The 21949-nt window shown below is 44.5% G+C and overlaps 1 protein-coding gene across 5 annotated transcripts in view; it reads right to left on the bottom strand.

The window, feature by feature from the left end:
• Nucleotides 1–21949, bottom strand: part of NTRK3 (neurotrophic receptor tyrosine kinase 3) — a 382186-nt gene that overhangs the window by 7070 nt on the left and 353167 nt on the right. For 2 of the 5 annotated variants that reach the window (XM_032342079.1, XM_032342078.1), the window contains exons 17-18: nucleotides 12609–12767; nucleotides 5335–9546 (exon numbers count right to left, since the gene is read on the bottom strand). In XM_032342079.1, coding sequence (XP_032197970.1) covers nucleotides 9361–9546; nucleotides 12609–12767 — 345 coding nt within the window. In that variant the 3' untranslated portion in view covers nucleotides 5335–9360. Of the gene's footprint in view, nucleotides 1–4009; nucleotides 9547–12608; nucleotides 12768–17461; nucleotides 17504–21949 lie in introns of those variants that run through there. The other 3 variants (XM_032342082.1, XM_032342076.1, XM_032342077.1) reach the window with 3 other exon arrangements.

Raw genomic sequence — 21949 nt, 5'->3', positions numbered from 1 at the left:
GAGCTGGAGAGACTGGTGGATGGATGTGAGAGCACGCTGTTCACTTCTCCAGAAACCTAGACTCCATCACAAGTGGGGCTGATGCTCAGGCTAGGAAAGAGGAAGCTGGGGCTGCAGGGCTTCCCCAGACCTACCAGAGAGAAAAGATGGCCTTTAAGGGGTGGCATCAGGGACAGCAGAAGGACCAGAGGAGTTCAGAGTTTGGATGGCTTTCCACGCACAGCAGGTGCAAGACAAGAACTGACCGCAGGATGGAAAGGGGGGTGACTCCAGAGGGTGGGAGGTGTGCACACTTGAACTCAAGGAGACTTGAGAAGGTATTCTTTACCTTCTGATGGCTGATCAGAGCCTGTGGGTGAAGGTGAAGCAGATCGGCTTGTCCCATCACTGGATGAGACACTCCCATCACTGGGCCAGAGAAGGGGCGAGTCTGCAACTGGTAGCCCCTTGTACCAAGGACACTTCTACCTCGGGCTGGAGAACTGAGGTGACTTGTGCACAGTCACCTACCAAGTAACACCCAGTCCAGCCTGCTCACTTCTGACCTTGGACACCTTCCATGTCCTGCAGAACATCTAACTTTCCCAGGGAAAATCAGACCCTTGCCCAGCGATCTCTGATTCAATCTGAATGTTTGAGTTTTCTACCTAATTGCTTCGGCTCCAAGGTAGCTTCAGGAATCTGCTGGAACTGGTTCACATTGCTATCTGTATTTAGCATGCCTTCTTCAAGCAACAAAATTCAGTGCTTCCCCACCCCCACCCCTCAAAGTTAATTAAATAAAATCCGCACTTAGATTTGGTCTGGTTTTCCTTTTCTCTGAGAAAACTAGTCCAACCTTTAAATATGAAGGTTCTGAAAATATGGGACTTAGTCTCCTTTGAAAAAACCGTAAGTCCATAAATGGTCCACAGTGGAGAAAGTCAAAGGCTGTGTGATATTTAAAAAAAAAAAAAAAAAAAAAAAAAAGAGATGAACTGCAGTTAAGAAGCCACATGCTGGGAGCACATGTATTTGCACGCACGTGCACACGGTGCTCAGCTGAAGAAACACAAAGGCCACCCTGGCTTGTTAGATCATGTTGGCGCAAGAAGAGTATAGATGCATTTGGGGGAGGGCACGCATCTGTATGCGTGTACACAAGTATCATAAGTAATGAAAATGAAAGATGAATATCGTTTGCCCTATGTGAGCTTGAGCACGAGAACAAAGCACAACTCTTATAATTGCTTTTAATAAAGTCGCCGGCTTTGCCTCTATATGATTGTGACATTACTTGGCCCAGAAATCTATTTTCTCCCGTCAATAACCACAACGTCCTTGAGCTGAAAGCTTTCATTTCTCCTAAAGAAATACCTAAGAACATACAAGGAGATCGTTACTCATATTCAAGGCAAGAGGCAAAGTAGGAAAAACAATTTCAGAGAGAATCAGAGTCGGCAAAACCCCAGAGAAATATGTTCTCTGGACTTCACCGTATTCTAAAATCCCAAGGTAAGTTTCCCAAGGCACCTGTGATGACGTGGTGCCGCTCTAAGGAGTCAGAAGTGGGAGGAGTTTGAATCTGCGCTAACGGCCTTTTCTTTAGACTTTTTTTGTTTTTTTGTTTTGTTTTGTTTTTAAAGATTTTATTTATTTATTTGACAGACAGAGATCACAGGTAGGCAGAGAGGCAGGCAGAGAGAGAGGAGGAAGCAGGCTCCCTGCTGAGCAGAGAGCCCGATGCGGGGCTCGATCCCAGGACCCTGGGATCATGACCTGAGCCGAAGGCAGAGGCTTTAACCCACTGAGCCACCCAGGCGCCCCTCTTTAGACTTTTGATGTAATTAATAGCCTTCACTTAGAGAGAAGTTGTAAATTCAGCTTTGAGGTTCCTGCTGGCTGAAGGATTTGGGGTCGTACTGGAGCCCACCAGCCCATACGGAGAGAGCTGACAAGCCGGGGCTTGGACGACAAGTACACACTCTGTCCCACCTAGGAGAAGAAGGAGTTGGGACGGCCTTTCTCATAAGGAACATAGGAAACACCTGCACGGACCCAGAGCAAGTCCTTTGTCCATTAGAGCCCATCTGGCTGCCTTGCCGATCTGTGGCACCCACACCTAGATTTGCTGGACTGGAGGAAGGAGGGGGGAAAAGCAGGCTCCCTGACGCCCGGCGCACTAATTCTTCATAAACCATTTCACTTTGTGCAACATTGAGATATGCTGCGAAGCTGTTTGTCATCCGCAGACGGGCTTTCTTGCCTGGATGTGCAGTCCCCTCAGGGAAAACCGAGACAGTGACAACCACCGTCCCTCCCGCTGAGCAGGAAGCCTGGCTCAGCACTTTGGTCAGAGAAAGGTCGAACTGCCTCTCTTGGGGTCAGATCGTGGTCCTGGCTTCTGCCCTCCTGCGGGCTGAAAGTTCCTGGCTGGAGGGAGCAGTGGGTGGGGATGGGCTGGGGGGTTTGCTGAGGGTGGGCCACGGAAAGTTCCAGATGGGATTTGTGAAGATACAGGACCTGCATGTCAATGAGCTTTGCAGTCAACTTCACTGCACAGAGGTTAATCTAGATGTCAGCGTCATCTGACAGCACCAAAATTACTCCAGGGCAGGGCTCCTTCACAAGTCTTAATATAACAGTCAATTCCATCCTGCCTGCAGGAAATGAAGGTTTTCTGCTTTGTGTGCCGAATCATTCAGCGCCAATTTTCTCACTGTTTGAAGTCCTAACTGTTTGTGGTCCTGGAATTCACCTCACATTAAGACTTTCACGGAGTTTGAGAAGCTGGATTGTCAGTCCCATGGAAGCAAGAGGATGGAGCCAAAGTTGGGGGCGGGGGGAGAAGAAGAAGAGAAAACGTAAAAAGCTTAAAAATGAAAGGAAACCTTGACTGAAATTGACTTTCTTCTGCAGAAAGCAGAAATTAAATCGCCTGGACTGGGTATTTTTATTCACTTCAGAGGTGGGCTCCGGCTCACCAGCTGAATGTCACACAGCTGTTAAGTAGGGAAAGAGCATGAGGCTTCTCGAAGAAAGAAAACACGACACAGAAGGGAGCTATTTACTATACTCTTCTTAAATGAAGGAATAACTACCAGACCTAGACTTGAGTACTGACCTTTCTCGCTGGGCTTTTGGGAAACTGCATCTAAAAGAACGTCAGAAAATACATCTGGGCTCTCGATCTTCCTTTGGACTTTGGGGAAGGACATCTAAGTCAGCCAGTGTCTAAAGTGAGAAGAAGCCAACCCTTCTCAAAATACGTCAAACCAAAAAGCAAGACCCCTGAGTGCCAAGACATTTCTCAGAAATAGACGCCCAACAAGCCTTTCCTCATCTGTTATCTTGTTACATCTAGACATTTCTAGCTTTGTTGGCCATGAGTACCTCTTGCGAGCTATGAGCTTGGGCCACGGCATTGCACACAAAGCGACGATAACCTTGGTGATTAGAAAAAATTAACAGAGCTTACTGTCCTGCCTCTTTGTAGGATGGAAAGTAGTTCAACATACTGGGTTAGGACATCATCCCTACTGCCATATCAAACCAGACTTTGTCTTAAATTTGGAACATAGTTAGCTGAAAAGGAAGGGGAATCTGGTTTTTATTACTCTGATCAAGAATTCCAAGTATTTAAAAAATAAATAAATAAATAGAAAATTAAAAAAAAAAAGAATTCCAAGTATTTTGAGAGAAGCTTCAATCTCCACAGATCTCCTTGTGAAACCGGAAAGTGTCTATGTTGGTGCACTGAGACTTGGGCCAGAGAGATCTCTTGTTGCAAAGTATAGAATTTTGGGAGACAATCAAGGAAACTATGTTAGAGAAGATTGTACCAGGGAAACAGACTCTATCAGAAGCCAAGATTCATATTCTCAGGGTGGGATAGCCTATACTCACAGCAAAAGGCCTAACATCCAAAGTCACGACACAAATGTTCACCATATCCACCAGTCACCTTTCTGAAATAGTATTATTAACATCTCCCATTCTCTCTGTCCCATCCGTCCTAGGGGGTGCATACCTGCAGTCCAGGTGAATTCAATGGCAACCCCCAAACGGGGTGTGGTAGAAGTCATTCCTGCCTGGTCATCTATCCGACTGCCAGGAGGAGAGATTCTCAGATGCTCAGAATGTTGTCACCAGCATAATTCACTTCAGGGAACGCCCAAGGATCAAATTTTACAAGATGACAGATTTCCCAATAACATCTCTGACGGGCTCTCTTAGGCCAGGCCATCTCTGGGTATCTCATCCCGGAGGATTGTAAGGCTCAAAGAGACCAAGCATCAAGGAATCCATTTGCTGACTCCAAGCAGACTCTCACTGAAGCCAGCCCAGTTAGAGATATAGATACAAGCATACAATTTCTAGGGCCCTACACTTCCCCTCAGATGATGCTAATGGCCAGTCCATTCAGCAATCCCAAAGCATTTTCTGGAGTCTATATTGATACCTTAAAAATGATACAAAGACTTGGAATTTCCCTTTAAAACCTATTAAGTGTTGGCCAAAACATTTTATTTGGTATCAAAGAAAAGTTTGGCGCGCCAGGGACCAAAAACAATGTGGTTACAGCACCAAGTCCTGGGCTGCAGATGTCCTTTCTTGCTCTAAGACAAATGCCATGGAGTGTTCTAGCTGGTCGGCTCTGCCAGAGCTGACGATAGCCATTCCAGGGGCATTTGAGGGCGGTCCTCTAGACCTTGGGCACAGGTCTTCAAACTTCTTCACCCAAGAACTATAGATGTTTCTTTGCTCCAGGCTGTAAGCAAAGCACAGGGAAGGTCCCAAAGCCCAAACTGGCCCCGAAATCACCCCACCTCCAATGAGATAATTCTGCTGCTGTTTGGTTTGAGAAAAAGGATGCCATTCAGTGTTCTGGAAAAGGACTTTGGTGAAGAGTCCACAGCCTAAAATCCTGCCCTCTTTCCAACTTCCTACCCTCTTGAAATAGCATGTGAGGACATGTATCTTTTGGTTTTTGAGATCAGACTGCCAGCGGCCTGCATGAGAGTGGGGCGGGCCAATCTCCCTAATCATTTCTGCCAGCCTAGGGCGTGTCGGTGTTGAATGGAGAAGCCAGCAAGCTGAGGAGGAGAGCCTGCAGAAGTCAGTCTTGGGGGGGAGGGGCAGGCCACAGCTGGAGAGCTGGTGGGCCTGGCCCCTCGCCCCCCCACCAGCAACCCTCCAACCTAACACTCATGGCGTCTTCCCTGTTTGCCTTCTACAATCAATTTCTCATCCTCAGTAACTTTCCCTCCTCCCCTTCTTTACCTGCCTTTCATTTTCCCTCTTATTTCTAATAAGCAAGTAAACAAAACAAACAGAACAGGTGGGACCAGGATTTTTTCTTTTCTTTTCTTTTTAACTGAGAGGGACCCTAAGGATATCTATTCTAACCTTGTAAATGTCTGGGGTGAGAAATCTGGTACTCTGAGAGATTTGGAGACTGGGCCAACGTCACCTGGGAAACCAAAAGCAAAGCCCAACAGGCTCTCCACGCCATTGCATGCTCCCACCCAAGCTCCCGGGCGTCCCCTATGGTCCGGGCATACCTGACTCCCTTCCGCTTCTCAGTGGAGTCTTACACAGTCTCAGGAGCTGGCTGTCAGCTCTCCCATGGGCGTTGATTTCTATAGTATTTAGCACCAAAAATATTTGCACTAGTATGTTCCACAAAGTAAGCATTGCTAGAGAAGAAGGGTGAGGTTCAACCTGAAGCCAGGAGGGCCAAGCCTCCTTAGCCTCCAGTGGGAAGCCTCTCTCCAGGGACGATCTGGGCAAAGTCTGCTGAGGGGAGGGACACAGTCTTTCGTCTGTTAGGAAGAGAAGGTTGAGTGAGTCTTAAGACCCACTTGGGAGCCAAGGATACGATAAGAGGGCAGCATCTGGTTCACATCCAAAGTCAAGAACAGGGAAGACCCTTGGCCATGCCTCCCTACTCCAAGTGACCTCTACAAGCAGGCCACTGTCACTCGGTCCAGGAGGGGATCAGGTGAGGGTGACATGGCCAGGAGGTCAGCCTGGGTGAGCTGGAGTTTCCAGCAGAAGTCACGGAGGGGTACGCATCCAGCCACACCCTGAGAGCTGCTCTAGCGTGTTTTGTTAAATGGTGAATTTTGGCGGGAGGGGCGAGAGCGGGGTGGACTGGGGTGGCCACACTGGCTGGTGGGATGTCATTTTAAGACTCATTTAACCACATGAAGCTCTTTGAAAATAAACAGATAAGCAGGCCTGGGCCAGCACTTTCTGGGTGGGCAAGGTGGCTGACGGTGAGAGGTGGGGGGGGTGGGGAGGGGGATGAGACCAGATGTGCTCTGTGGGCCGAGAGTCACCTCAGACACTTTGCACTGTGACAGAGTCACCAAGAAGGAGAAGAGTGTCCTACGGGACCCGCGCGTGTGCAGGCCCATGAGCCTCCAGGGGCACCAGCCCCGAGGAGGACACCCCTGGCCTTCCAGGGCGCTACCCAGGACCACACAGCACAGTGAGCCCCTGCCAGGAGAATCGAACCATGTCAGACCCTGCAGGGCCCAGAGGTGAACAGAACCTCTCGTTTCACAGACAGGAGACAGAGACTCTGGAGAGGGAGCCCCAGCCGCGGCGCATCCCCCCACAGGAGGAATAACATCCTCGGCTTGCCCCCAGGGAGTGCCCACAGCGTCTACTCTTTGCTTCTCTCTCCCTCCAAAAACCTTTTCACTTTTTATACCCGCCTTGTTGACACGTCGACTGTGCGCAGAGAGCACAGCGGGGAGGAAGAAGGCCAGTGCTCCCTCTCCGCTCCTCCTTGCTTGGCCGTGATCATTCTGGAGAGGCAGATGCTTACGGTGGACGTGACGATGCTGCGTCCCCATGGGCAGCACAAGGGCCTGTACAGTCTGACTTCGGTCTCCTTCACAGCTCCTTAGTCCCAAAGGAACTAGCTTCCCCCTTAGGCCGTGCTGCCTTAGAGCCTCGTTGGAAGCCGCCTGGCCTTCCTCATGCCCAGCTGCCCCCCGGCTTCCAACCCTTTACCCACCTATCAGTGATGAGAGTTCTAGAGACACCGTGAGATGAAGCCACACAGGGCCTGTGTTGGGGAGACTCTCCAGGGTCTGCTTTGGCAGCAACAGGAGCCCTGAAGCCTCACATCTAACCAGAAGACCCTTCCCCCCAAAGCCCTCCCTCCATGAGCAGCTTTGGCTCAGGAACCCCGCTCAGCACGAGACTTCCATACGTAGCTCATCCTGTAATAACAGCCCCGGAAGAGACCCAGGGCCTCCAGGCAGAAAGACAGGAGGGATGACGGCCACAGGACAGCAAAGGCTTCCTCTGACATGGAAGACCCACTGAGCTCTTCTCGAAAGTCCTCAGGGCTGGGAGGCCGGCGTGGGGCCAACCCCATGCCAAGCTCCGGATGCCCTCCCAGCCCAGCTCGAGCGGCCTCCCTGATCCCTGACCCCAACCGAGGCCGGCAGTCCCAACACAGCTCTTTTCTGTTTGAATAAAAACATTTGTGGGTCTTTAAAAAAAAAAAAGAAACTTGAAAAAGGAAGCAAAACCACAAAGGCAGGATTTAGTTCTGAAGCCCACAGGGATGAATGTGCTGCCGCTGACCAGGCCAGTCAGGCCAGCCACAGCCCCTCACGCTGGCAGGGCCGGCCACAGGCCAGTCTGATAGGTAGCTCTGTGCTTGGGGTGAGGGGCTGGGGCCAGTGAGCTGAGAGGGGCCTGTCCTCCCTCCAGCAGGAGGGCTCCGGGGGCCCAGGCTCTGCCCTCCAGTGGCATTTCGTGCTCGGGTGTCCGGGTGGCCCAGGGATCTGCCCCTGTTACAGCCCTCGCCAGCAGCGGCCAGGACCCCCGCCCAGAAGCCTCCTCCTCGCTCTCTGGTCAGGGCTCTGTCCTCATTAAGATGCCAAGCCCGCGGCCGTGGCCGCGCAGGGGACACCTCCTGGAGAAGCCTCGGCCCCTCCCCCAGCCCCGGCCCACAAAAGCGATTTTTCAGCCCCTGAGCGTTCACAGCAAGCTCAAAGGCAGATGCATCAATCCTTCCAGGGGCTGGAAACGTGAGGAGAATGCCGAGGGGCCGGTGCAGGTGCCATCTCCCCTGCCGGCTCCGGCCCAGTCCATGGCCTCGCTCTCGGGAACGAGCACTGCCCCACGCTGTCGCTAGTCCTGGCTTTCTTCCCTGGCAGCGAGGTGGCCCTGGGACGTGCAAGGAGCCCAGGAAGTAGGGCTGGAGATGGAAGGCAGGCAGGATGAGACACAGACGGCACAGAGGGGCACACGTTACAATGACCTACAAGGAACCAAGTCTCCTGCTGCTGGAACCCTGCTGTGTCCACACTCAAGGCAGCATGGGACGTGTTCCCTATGCCCTGAAACTCCCCCAAAAGCCCGCATGTGGGAGGTGGGACCGAGGAGTCTTCCAGTGAGGAAAAGATGGGAGGCAGTGCCTTGACAGGGAGGGTTCAAATTTCAGCTTTTTCTTCTGTGGTTAAGTCCAGAACGTCCAGTTCTTGAAGTCCAGAGAACAGATGACACATCTTTCCAATGGAGGAAGGAACTTGAGCATGGTTTACGCTCAAGACAGAGGTGGTCCATGGTCACCATGGTTTGGGGGCTCATTGGTTGTCCAGTGTTTAGTGGTAGATGCCCTCATTGACTTCCAAAAGCATCAGGACTCTACTTTCTAGAATGGACAAATTGGAGAATTGTCTTGAAGCGGAGGAAAGGGGGAAGGCGTGGAGCCACAGTCAGGGGAGATGGGAGGCATTCCAGAGGCCCCCGGGGCCATGTTACTTCCTGCTGCATCCCGAGTGCCACAGTCGGGGTCAACCCACGCACCTGTGCGGACCTCGGGGTGGGGGAGGGGTAGCGCACCTGCGCGGGTCACCACCTGCACAGCTGTGATCCATCCCCGCTCCTCTGGTCCCAGCACAGCAAAGACCATCTCTGCGGCATCGAGGCCTCCGGCCCCAAACAGTTGGAGCTGCAGAACCAAGGGCCCCAGCTTCCGTCAAAGGGGACTTCCATTTGTGTTCGTAAAATTTAAGATTTTTCTGAGTTGTCGTTACAGTCTTATGATTTCTGTATCAGCAGTTTCTCTCTCTATTAGAGAAGGTATCTCTCTGTGGATATAGATAGATAGTTAGATATATAAATATATATATATATATATGTATATATATATTTGCCAAACTGCCTTACAGGTTTTTTCTTTCACTTTTTTTTTTTTTTTTCAGTGTTGTATGTGTAGCAGGCACTTGAGTTTATATGAAGATGTTCGCTTCGGTCAGGATGGAAGAAAGGAGTGTGAGGTGGACGAGGGGTGATGTGAGGCCGGGAGACGGAGGCCACAGAGTACACGTCCGTGACCACCAGCTGCCGCTAGCCAAGGATGTCCAGGTAGATGGGGGCGGCCTTCCCCAAAGCGTGGAGGACTTTGTAGATCTCCTTGATGTTCAGCCGCTGCTGGGGCTCCCTCTGCCAGCACCCCAGCATGACGTCATACACCTCTTTGGGGCAGACCCGGGGCCGCTCCAGCACACGACCTTGGGTGATGCACTCGATGACCTGAAAAGAATAAGGACAGGCAGGACATTAACATCCAAAGCTCTCCTGGACCCTGGGGCTTCCACGCAGCAGCAGGCAGTGACTGCATGAAGGAGTTTCAGTGCAGACCTGGGGTGCCCACCTGCACAGTGCATGGCCGGCTGCAGACAGCACCGAGTCTGCCATCCGTCCTGGGCAGGCTGCCAGCTGGCCACACCCACCATTGCCCTTCATGCCCCACCTCTTGCGCCAGGCCTTCATGGACTCCCCCATGCACTCTACCCTGAACTTCACTCCTCTCTAGTCCTGAATCTCAGCAGGGTGCCACACGACATTCATTGCCACTTGGCAGTGGGGACTGGCACCTGACCTGTCCTTCCCTCTCATGAGCCTGGGTGACTGTGAGGCCCCCTTGAAGGCACTCTGCACCACCTGGCCCCTCCTTGCCCCGCTCGCCTTAGCTCCCACCCCCTGGCCGGCTCCCTTCCGACTCTCAGCCTCTGTGCATAGCACCAGGCTTCCCTCGAGGCCACCATGCAGTTCCCTTTCTCGGGGAGGACCCGCCTCCCCTGCTCTTTGCACTAACCCCTGTATTTGGCTTCTGTTAAAGTCCCTCCCATCAGAACTACTGCTCGATTCACCACTGTCCAGCTTGGTGGTCAGCACAGGTCAGTGAAACTGACAGGGCCTCAGCATGCTCGTCTGAAAGATGGGGAGCCAATGTGTGCCTCAACTACCTCCTGTGTAAATGTAAGGTCCAAATCAAGCCAAGAGCATGAAGTATGACCTGACATTCCACAGGGGAGGTCCTAAGGAGGAGTAAGAAGGAAACAACTTATGGCGGGACCAATCCCAGCAGAAGGACCTGGCCCGTAACCCGAGCTTCATTTCCAGGTTCTCAAAGGCACTTCTTTGCTGACATTGAACTCGTGAATTTTCAAGTTTTCATCTTCCTCATCGGGAATAGGTTTTTCATGTCTCCCTAACCCGATCACTTGAGCAACTTGCTCCAAACTCCAGCATCCTCATTGGAGATGGATTGGAATGATAAAATGTGAGGACTCGTGTCGAGTCAAGGTCCTCTGGTGTCCTTGCCCCTATCCGTCTGTGTTTAGTTGGGCAAGGGAAATAGCGACCCGTCTGGGGCATTGTCTCATGTCACCCTGACCCCAGGACAGGCTGTCAAGCCCCCAAGTGTCAGTACTTTCCTGGTCCTATTCACCATGGGGTCAGCACCGGCCCACAAGGCTCGTTTCTGTGCCAGCCTGATTAGTTTCTAGCCACTCAGATTCTCCATTCCTATTAGAGCCCCGTTTCCACCCTCCATTACCTTCACCTCCCGGATAAGGGACCTGGTTCAGACTGCAGCAGCTGCTAATGCTACGATCCAAAGTACTCACTAGCGCCTCCTCTGGCGGGGGGCTCTCTGGCTTGTCAACCTCCATAAGGAAACCCAGGATCAGGAGCTCAGTACTTGGCTGCTCCGGGCCGTGGAGTGGGACAGACAGGTGGCTGGGGTCAGAAAGTCCATGTCCAGGCTAAAGCCTCACCAAACTGTGCTAGAAATGATCTGAACCACCTTGTTGGCACAGTTGGCCAACTGTTGGCTGCTATGAGCCGGCTTGGGTCTCCAGGGCAGATCTCTTACACGGATATCAATAGTACCATCTTTAATGGGGCCACCAAACCACATGGAGGCTGTGTGTACTTGTGTGCACGCATGTTTGTGCAGGAGTGTGTACGTGTGCATGTACTCAGGTAGGTACATGCGTGCATGCATGGACGGGTGTGCACACTTGTGTGCGCATGTATGTGTGTGCTTGTGTGTGTATTTGTGTGTTTACTACCAATCCCACTCCCCAGGAAAACAGCAACAATTCTTTCAAGCAATTCTTTCGAAACACTGCAACAAGTGGGCTCTGATACATACTCTTCTTTTTTTTTTTTTTTTTAAGGTCATTAAAATGTTTTCTCCCACTTTGGGAAATGTGGTTAAGACTCACTCAGCTTGTGATGGACTGGATACTACAGATTTTAAAGAAATGTCTTCTTTTCAGTCTCTGAAACTCACCGGTTAGGGCACAGGAAAGCAAAGAGGAATACAGCCCTCAAAAACAAAGACACTTTCTCGAGTATTCAGATAAGATTGCAATATTAAAAGGCCCTTGTGTTCATGTTTTCATAGAAAACAGAAGACCATAAAAATAATTGCAATCTCTTAGAGGTCTGCTTGGTTGAGAATCTGAGCCTATTACTGTCTATTAACTATACTGAATTCTCCAGGGCAACACGAGTCTGGTCTGGACATAAATGAGAACCGTCCTGACTGGCTTTGGAGGCAGGAGTCCTGTGACCATGGCCCGTGCCTTCTCCGTGCCTCCGAGTCTCTGGCCAGTCCTCTCCAGTCTCCCTAGCTGTTCCCTTCCCTTCGACCTGAATCTCAACAGGTATTCGTGTGGAAAGTGCCGAGTTGATACAGCCAAAGTGCTTAGAACAGTACGTGGCACTAAACGTTAGCTACTGTGAAAATTTGATTACTGATATTATTATTATTATTATAAATCAAAATTATAAAAGCACATAATGTGCTTATTATTATGATGTTTACCATGATGAGACCCTTTATTCCTGGAGGTCCACACATACCTCTATCAATAACGGGAAAATTTGCCTTCCCCATTCACCCCTGTCTGCCCAGTCTGGGCCTGGCAGGCCTCAAACCTTTAGGAATTCAGATTCTTTGGGTGTTTCCACAAGATGGCACAATTGAAAAACTCAGAGTTGTTCTTTGTTTTTGTTTTCCGTCTTAGGGAGGCATTTGTGATTTTTGAGTGTTGCAGGACAAACAGGACCGTGACTCGCATCTCAATATAGACGTCTGATTTCATGCTTTCTTGACAATTACACCACACTTCCTACAACTCTGATGCTTTTTGTCCTAAGAAGCTCTCCCCTCTTGCTTATCGCTACATTTGCCTGAGGTCCAAACACCACCTCATGTTCTGCAGGCCATGTCTAAATCCTGAGATCACTCCTATCTGCCTTTCCCCAGACGGAGGTTCCCAGTTATGCCCCTTCTGTACCTCTGTGTTCGAGAGCTGGAACCATGGCTGCTTTCCGTAGGTGAAGATCTCCCAAAGGATCACCCCGAAGCTCCACACGTCACTCTCCGTAGTGAACTTCCGGTACATGATGCTTTCAGGGGGCATCCAGCGAATGGGAAGCATGGTGTGTCCTCCCACCTAGAAGGGGCCAAGACAGAGGCACACGCAGAGTGACCCGTTGGCCAGAATCAGTCATTGCCTGTCTGCACTGTTCGTAAGTAGATGTGCCCTCGATGCCTCTTAGTCTAAGATAGCCATGACCTGAACTTGATGTAACGGGGGTCAGAGGCTCAGTGAAGGTACTGACAGCCAAGGTCTCCAATACTGGGGGTTAGCTAGAGTAGCAATTAGAGATACTCCCTAAGGAAGGTAGGTTCCTTGGCATGGAGCTTAGAGAAAGATCGCAAGATGATTTGGGGTGGGAGAGGTTTTAGAATCTGGTTCTATAGGGAACCTAGCCTCGAAAAGAGGCCCAGAGGGAGGTCAGCAGAATCCCTGAGGGAGGCCATGGAGTACCTGAGTATTTGCAGACATCGGGTTGAACTCCTTGGCCAGGGTGAAAGCACAGAGTTATCCAAGGGCATCCAATCCGTAGAACTGTGACCTGACCTTCTATCTGACAATCCTGAATTTCTCACTGTACCTTATATCTCAGTGTTTCAAGTGAAGGGGACAGGGAAGTTCCAAATGTATGGAAGACCACATGCTCATAGGAAATCAGTGACAAAGGCCCGTGAGAAAAGTCTCTTTTAAAATGGCGTAAGGATGGGGCACCTGGGTGGCTCAGTAGGTTAAGCCTCTGCCTTCAGCTCAGGTCATGATCTCAGGATCCTGGGATGGAGTTCCACATTGGGCCCTCTGCTGGGCAGGGAGCCTGCTTCCTCCTCTCTCTCTGCCTGCCTCTCTACCTATTTGTGATCTCTCTGTCAAATAAATAAATTAATTCTTTTAAAAATTTTTTTAAAAAATACAATGGCCTAAGGAGATCTGTCTGGGGGTCTACAGATCTGACAGTCAAGGACAAGAGGAAGTGACTGATATTCAGGATACCCTTTCCTGAGGAAACATTAGGGAAATCCTCAGGGCCCAGCAGGCTCGAGGTATTAGCGTAAGTGGAAGAAAATTCACAGCATGTTTTAAAACTCAGGAACTCACTGCATCATTAGTAAACAGAATATCAGAAATGGGAACTTTTGGCTCGCCCATAGAATTTGTTGTTAGAAAAGTGCTTGCCGTTGATAAAAAGAGCTCTCTATAAATTTCCTGATGAACTATTAATTAGAAGTTCTCTATGGTGGGTCCATTGGAGGGACAAGGATAATGAGCACTTAAGAAAGAATGACTTACTGGAAAATGGGCGATCTTATTTCTAAAAAGGAAAATGATATTTGCTTTATCCACTTGAAATATTTTAGGACATAAATGATGATAAGGATTTGCAGAAGCTGTCTTCAACCTGGGATTTTAAAATCAAGACAGCTCTGTGTCCTGTGCCAAAGACAAAGGAAGGGGTTTCTTTCAGACACGCAAAGACTCAGAAAGCTTCGCACTTCTAGTTCTTCAGAAAATAAAGGAGCAGAAATTAATTGAGGATTGCTCCAGAAAAACAGAAAAAAAAAAAAAGAAGAAGAATCTAAAATAGACAAGGACTGGGAACATAACAAATAATGTAGAGCATATAAGTCACAAAAACGCAATTTAAATCTTAGTGTTTGCTAATTTGGTAGTAAAATGTAATACAATCATTAATAAAGTCTTCCTGTAAAATAGAGACGTAAAGTAAATAATAATCCCAATAATGCTAAGAGTACTATGACTGTTACTGCTAACTCTACTGCTCTGGAATGAAACCTTCAGGTAATTTCAGCCACCAGTACATAGAAGAACAGGAAGAGGAATCTTTAGAAGCCTGACAAAGGCTTTGCCTTTTAGGGAGGGAAAGCGAGTTTACAGACAGTCATCAATTGTTGATTACAAGAGTTTCAATTTTTAAATTTGCTTGCTAAAATTTTCAAGTGCCTCCTAAAAGTACAGAAATAGTACATATAGCTTCCAAACCCGTTTTTAGAAAAAAGGACCAAAAATCTCTAACCAATACAAAAAAAAAAGACAAAAAAGAGGGACGGGCTAATGATGTTGAAGGCACGCTATGAAAAAGAAGTTTAAATAATATCTTTGTCTATCATTTATACAAAGATAATAATAATATCTTTGTAATCATTTGTATGTAATGCAGACACTATGTCCAAATGGGTTATATTGTCTCTTAAATAAGAGAAAATTTATGTTAAAAAAATAAAGATGTGTGTTATTTAGAAAAGACATGCACAGAAGAGCAGAAAATATTAAGAATGAAAGGATGCAAAAAGACAATAAAAAGGAAAAATGAATAGGTATTAAATATGTATATTTGATATACACAATATATGATTTAAATGTATAATATTGAATATATAAAATGCTGCCTATTAACATGTGGAAAAAAATTTAGAATGCCAAGAATTAAAAGGAGAAAACGTAATTTACATCATATTTCAAGATGGCAAAATCCAACATTACAATAATTATGAATTATTAGGCTCCAATAATATGGCAACAAAAATGCAAAGAGTAAAAATGGGCTATAAACCAAAGGAAACTGACAAAACGAGCATTATAAGTGGAAAATCAAAACACTTCTTTCACAAATGGACAGATCAAGAAGACAAGATAATTGAAGAGACATTTTAAAAATACAGATAATCAGTTTTAATTGATAGCTATGAGTATTGTGATTCTGTATCTTTCAGCCTCCCTAAAGAGTTGAAAATTATTTTCCATTATCTGAAACAATTTATAAAACCAATCACATATCATACCTTCAAGGAAAGCTGAAATACCAAGAGGAAGACCACAGTGAACATAAAATAAAAATGGGAAACATTTTCTGTGCCAAATAGAAGTTCACAACAAAAGGATATTTTTTTAAACTTTCTCTTTGAGCAATTAAAAAATTTTTGATAAAGGAATAATTGAAAATTAAATATAAAACTATTTATTACGATAATTAAATTAGTATTTATTGAAGCCTATGAAATATAGTTCATTTAAAAAATATAACCTGTAAGCACTTATTTTTAAAATAGTTCATAAATTAAAATGTGATTCAACAACAAAGGTAATAAAGACCTATATGACAATAGAAAGAAAGAAGAAAGAAATAATAAAGATAAAATGAAGAATTAGTATACAAGAAAGCAAAGCAAAACATCCAGCCAAAAGGGAAACAATTTTAAAAGGAGACTATGTGTACACAATTAATTGGTAGTTCTTTAAAAGTAATATAACCCTTTGGCAATGTCAATAAAAGACATAGAAGAGACAAATGTAAAATGTTGAAAATACAACAAAAAATCTGGAAATAAAGGTGTCATAATTGATTTACTAGAAAAAGTTAATGAAAAAAGAGAGAAGTAGAAAATTCAAACATGAAAAACAATTACAATTATAGTAAAAATTCTATGCATTAAAAAAGTACAAGATCCAAATGATTTTTTGGGCAAGTTCCACTAAAATTTTTTGTCCTATTTATACTTTCCCAAAGCAAAAAATAAAAAAAGTTAGAAACTTTCTCAATTGATTTGCTGTGATTTGAATACTTCTGATGATAAAATCAGTCAAACATAGCATATAGCCTTAAATACATGAATACAGCCATAGATATTTTATCTATATATGTGTAAAATTATCTGTTATGAATATAGCCTCCAAATATGAATAAAATATTATAGACTGAACCAGCAAGATATTACAAGAACTCCATATTATAACTCAACAAGATTTATAATAGAAATGCAAGAATGCCTCAGCCCTAAGAAATCTAGTGTTTAATTCACTAAATTAAGAGATAAAAGAAGAAAATCCATCCTTTCGAAAGATGCCAAAAATTTCCAACACATTTTCCTGATTAAATGCATGAATTCATTAGCAAAGGTAACTTCCTTTATTTAAGACGCTGACAATTAAATGTGCTAATAAAACTTTAGAAGCACAGAAAAGTATATTCTTTCACTGATTTTACACAATACTGTTGAGATGGTCCTAGCCAATGCAATAAAGCAAAAATAAAAACAAGGTACAAAACTGAAAAGGAAGAGTCAAAAACCGCTGCATACATATGATTAAGACTTATTCAAAGTATTAACTAAAAAGCAATTAGAATCATTACACGATTAAGCCGCCCAGATATAAAATGAACCTACAAAAAATCAGACTATCCTCATACACAGTCATAACAAATTCAATGCAAAATAAGATCATATAATAGCAACAAAAATTATAATTCCTAGGCATAAACCTTAGCCGAAAACATACAAGGTCTAGTTAAAGAAAAGTATTGAAAAACATAAAAGATTTTAATATATGGAAAAATATGTCATTTCCTTGAATAGGAAGACTCAATATCATAAATCTCTCATTCCTCCCTCAAATTAGTCTGCAAATTCAACACAAGCTAAATGAAAACCCCAATGGAATGATGTATGGAAATTGACAGGATGGTACCAGAGTTTGTCTGGAGGAATAAATACTTGATAAAAATGAAGATATATTTGAAATAGAACCACAGGGGAGATTTACTCTATCAGATTGCAAAACATATCATAAAACTACAGGAATGAACACACTGTGTTACTGGCATAGATATAGACAGATTTCACTGATCAATGGAACAAAATAGAGTCCAGAGGCAGACCCATGTATAATATCAGAATTTAATATATGAAATGATGGGTTAGTAATCAAAGTGTTGGGACAATGAACTATTCATTTGAAAAGTACACTTAGATACCTACCTCACACCATATACAAAAATCATTTCCAGATGGATTAAAGAGCTAAACATAAAAACAAAACAATAATAATATTAGAAGAAAACTTAGAATAGTATCTCTATAACTCAGGAGAAGGAGGTCTTCCTAAATAAGACTCATGTTCAAGAAGCCATAAAGGATAGTATTTTAGCGATACAACTTGCAAAAACCAAACACTTGTGGCATGGCAAAATACAAAATAAGTACAGTTAAAAGACAAATGACAGAGGAAATATTTGCAATATATGTAACCAAGAATTAAAATCCATATATCATAAAGTTTTCCTTTAAATTAGTTTTAAAAAAGCAACCCGACCAAAAAGAAAAAATGCATAAAGGGTAGAGCAGATGATCCACAAAAGGGCTACGAATGAGCACAAACATATGGAGAGATGCCAGTTAAAGCAACAAAGAGACACATTTTTGAATGTCATATGAAAAAAAATTGATACTATCTAGTGCTTGAAAAGGTACGAGGACAGAGTTATCCTGAAGTGTCCCTGCAGCTTGGCAGCGGCTGTCCACACTGAAGATGTTGAGTGCCTTTTAACTCGGTAATTTTACTTCTAGGAGTCTTAGAAAACATTTGCTCCTATAAGCAAAAATAACTGGTGGAAGGAGATGTTTATTTCATTGTTTTTAAGGGCAGCAATTTGTCCATCATTAAACACACATTTGTAGTGGTTAAAAGGAATATAGTGGAGTACGTGTAGTGATATGTAAATAGGTCTAGAATACATTAAATGAAAACGCAAGACATTAAATATATATATATTAGCATTCTAATTCATGTAAAAATGTGTCTACATAAGCAAGTACATTAAAAGGGAATAATGCATAAGTCTATAAATGCATAGAAAAAGATCCAGAAATAGAGTTACTAAACTAATGTTTCCTCCCGAGAAGGAAGTGAGAGTGGAGTGAGCACTGACCAAAGAGAAAAGCCCACTTCTTTTCGAGATGTACTTCTGTGCTGTTTGTAATTTTATCATGATCATATGTCACGTTTAAAATGTTTAAAAACTATAAAAGGAAAAAGTAAACATCTGAGTAAAGGAAAACCAGTGGACCTAATTTATGTATGTTCTGTCTCCAAAGATGATGTGTGTAAAGAAAAAGTAAGTTTGTGATAGAACTTTGTAGAATAGCTTATTTGATCTGGTTTCTTGGTGAAAAAAAAATAAAATAAAATATAGAAACATTCCTCCTGATGAAAAATTTTAAGTCATGTATTTCTCCAAACTGATGCTGGTGTTTGCCTCATTTGATGATTTTTTTTTTTTTAAATAAATTCAGAAGAGGTGTTCCAGACTGAAATCTCCAAATTTACAAAGGGAGAGAGAGAGAGTAATTCAAGTGTGTTGGTGTAAACCTTGATAAGCATAAGTGTTTGGGAATAAAAGTATTAGAAGGGCATTAAGTGGCTTCGGGGACCCCACTAAGAAAAATTTTATCAAGATGTTCACCACCAATGTGGATGAAATTTATCAGGCATTCCTCCGGAAGTGGACTAAAATATTTCAAGAGGCCAGTAATCAAACAAAAAGAGCAATAAATCCAGAGTCAGAGGTGCTGGGCTGTGACATGAACTTAGACAAGCACTCAACCTCTTTGAGTTTCAATTTTCTCATCTTCAACATAGGAATCAAGCAATGCCCCTGCTTAAAGAAAGATAAGGTGTGCAAAATGCCACTGAGTATTGTTAGATGCAAAAGTAAAATGCAAGGACTATTCACTCTGTGTCCTTATATGCTCATGGGCGGCATAATAAACTTAATTTCCTGGCTTCTATATTCCCCATAAGGACCCACATAGCCTACACTGATTTTCCTCCAGGAAAAAAAAAAACTACAACCTTCCCCCGCATCGGAGAGAGTTAGTCTGGGAAAGGTAGTGGTTAAATCCTTCACTGGCAAAAAATATGGACAAACAGTCCCACGGTAAAACCTAACCAGACAAGCGATGGGCTGACATAATCGTCTTCATAAGAATAACGCCAATGTAGGCACACTGAGTACCAGCCACACGTCCTTCATTTCATCCCATGGTGTACGACTGAATTCCCTAGTATCCCCATTTCACAGATGGAAATAAGGTAAGTTGATATGGACTGCCTGAGAAATACTAGCCTGATGATCCAAACTCTTGAGTTAAAGACCTGAAAGCTAAGCTCTGAAACAGGAAACATACAGGAATAAGGCAAAGATTCTAAGATGAGATTCTGGGAAGAAAATAAGTACTTGGAGATCTTTGGCCTACAGTACCTTGGACACCACCGTCCACCCCCCGGAATATCATGGAGCCCCATGCTCTCAGCCTGGTCATCTACTATGATGCCCTCTTTCACCCAAGGTACCAGCAGGCACTGCCCAGACCCACTATTTCATTAGCGGCTACAGAAGGTGCCAATTCCAGCATCCACCTCTGCGTATATTTGCTGGAAATCTTCTACAGGTAAAAAAAAAAAAATTCCCCGTTAACTATTTGATTATACAGATAACACTTCATATAAGAAATGCTTGGCTCTCTTTCTTCATTTATGAGTGCTCAGAATAACGAGTTCCTTCCCTAGCATCCTCCAAAGGTGACCAGTAAGAGGCTTGGTCTGGTTTGGTTCTGAGAAGCATTGCTGACTCTGTATGTTCATATTTGTGTGTTGGGGGGGAGGGTGCAGGTATGTCTTTTAACACATTGAAGTGTTTCAACTTATTGTAATTCCTCTTGCTAATGCTTAACAGTTCCATCTTTGGCCAGTGGCAGCCTCTTAAATTTGGTGCCTCTCACGTATCCCCAGTAATCTTTGATAGCATCCTTGCTTCTGACATGAAAAAATATCATAGGCTCATCTTGTACCTTTGTTGCCCTAGCCCTAGAAGAAGCCATTTCTCCAAGGAGCCCTGGGTCATCTGGGCAGACAATGGAATATTTATAGAGCCTACACTGTGGGGCCAGGAGTGTTCCTTGCTCTTGGGTTGGTCATTATTTCTAGGTGTTTCTGATGGAAGTAGCTAGGAAGAACTTTTAAGGGAAAATACATCATGAGTTCATATTGATTTTTTCCAACTCAAAATCAGGATTACAGAGCTTTTACTTAACCTCTTTGATTTTATATCTGTATGTTTTCTTATGTGGAAAATCTTGATTCCTACATTAGTAATATTACATAGTTGCTTTATCCTAATATATGTTTCTAAAATACACTTAAAATACGTAATACACAGTTAGGCTTACGTGTTTCATTTTGCTTTTTATTTTGAAGGATTGGTTTAATTCTACAAATTTAAATGTTTATAATGATGTGAAAACTGTCCCACGGTTTCAAAGCTAAAACCAACAAACAGAGTACACGAAATCCAAGTCTGATACCATCTCTGTTCATTCTCCCCGCCCTGATCTCCTCTTTCCCTACAGGCAGCCATTTTTAGGGATTTGATTTTAGTTTATTCTTCTATTGTTTTTAGCATAAGAAAATACAGAGTATATTCATTTTCTTCATTCTCTTAGATAAGAAGTAACATTCCATACCTGTCATGTACTTTACTTTTATTCACTGGGGTTCTCATTCCTTTCACAGCTATCCAGGACCCCACCAAGCAAGACCATGCCGCAGTTTGTTTAGCCAGACCCCCAGGGATAGGACTCGGGTGTTCCTACCCTTCCACTGCCAATAGGGAAGGTGCACTTTTTACATAAATCTCCGGGGACTCTTTACCCCATAAAGAATAAAAGCCTAGAATTCCTGTTTAGTGTAACAGGCAGAGACAGACAGCAGCTCCCACTAAAGTGGTTCCAGTCCGGGAGCCACATAACTTTGGAGACACAAGAAGTTTTTCCAGTAGGCACCCAGGCAAGGAAAGTGTTGAAGGATTTCACTAATCCTAAACTCCCATATGGATTTTTTTTTTCCTAACATTGGCTGAGTACCCACTGTGGCCCAGCAATCCCCTTTCCCAACTGTGCCTGCGTGCGTGTGCACAAACACAAACACACGCACACGCACACACACACACCTGCCACTCTCAAAAGGAAACACAGTTCTCTCATTCATCCTAAATCTCAGGGGGGTAAACCTACAGAGTACAAACAAATAAGTGCTATGAAATACCGATACAGGTGTTGCAAACGAACGTCTCTAGTGGCTGGACAGTACATCCTTTTTCGAGTCATTTCCAATCTTTTCAAACAATTGAAGGGGACAGACCTAAAAGAATGATCAGCTAAGCAGAGATTAAAAAGAAATTTTGATAAAAGGCCAACATGAGATTTTAGGCAAATAGCCAAACAATAGTTCAAAGAATTGAGTCACATTGTGATAACAAAACTCTCTCCTTTCCGTCTATTTAGTGTAAATAACGTTTCTAAGTTCTTATAGTTATAGAAATAAAAAACGGGAATAGAATTGATCTAAACCTTCCTTAATTTAGCAATAAATAATATTCATTACAGACTAATGGAAAAATATAAGAGATG

This window comes from Mustela erminea, chromosome 5 (assembly GCF_009829155.1).
Source record: "Mustela erminea isolate mMusErm1 chromosome 5, mMusErm1.Pri, whole genome shotgun sequence".
Lineage (NCBI taxonomy): Eukaryota > Metazoa > Chordata > Mammalia > Carnivora > Mustelidae > Mustela > Mustela erminea.
The sequence above is the reverse complement of the archived record's forward strand: the minus strand, read 5'-3'. Positions and strand labels throughout refer to the sequence as shown.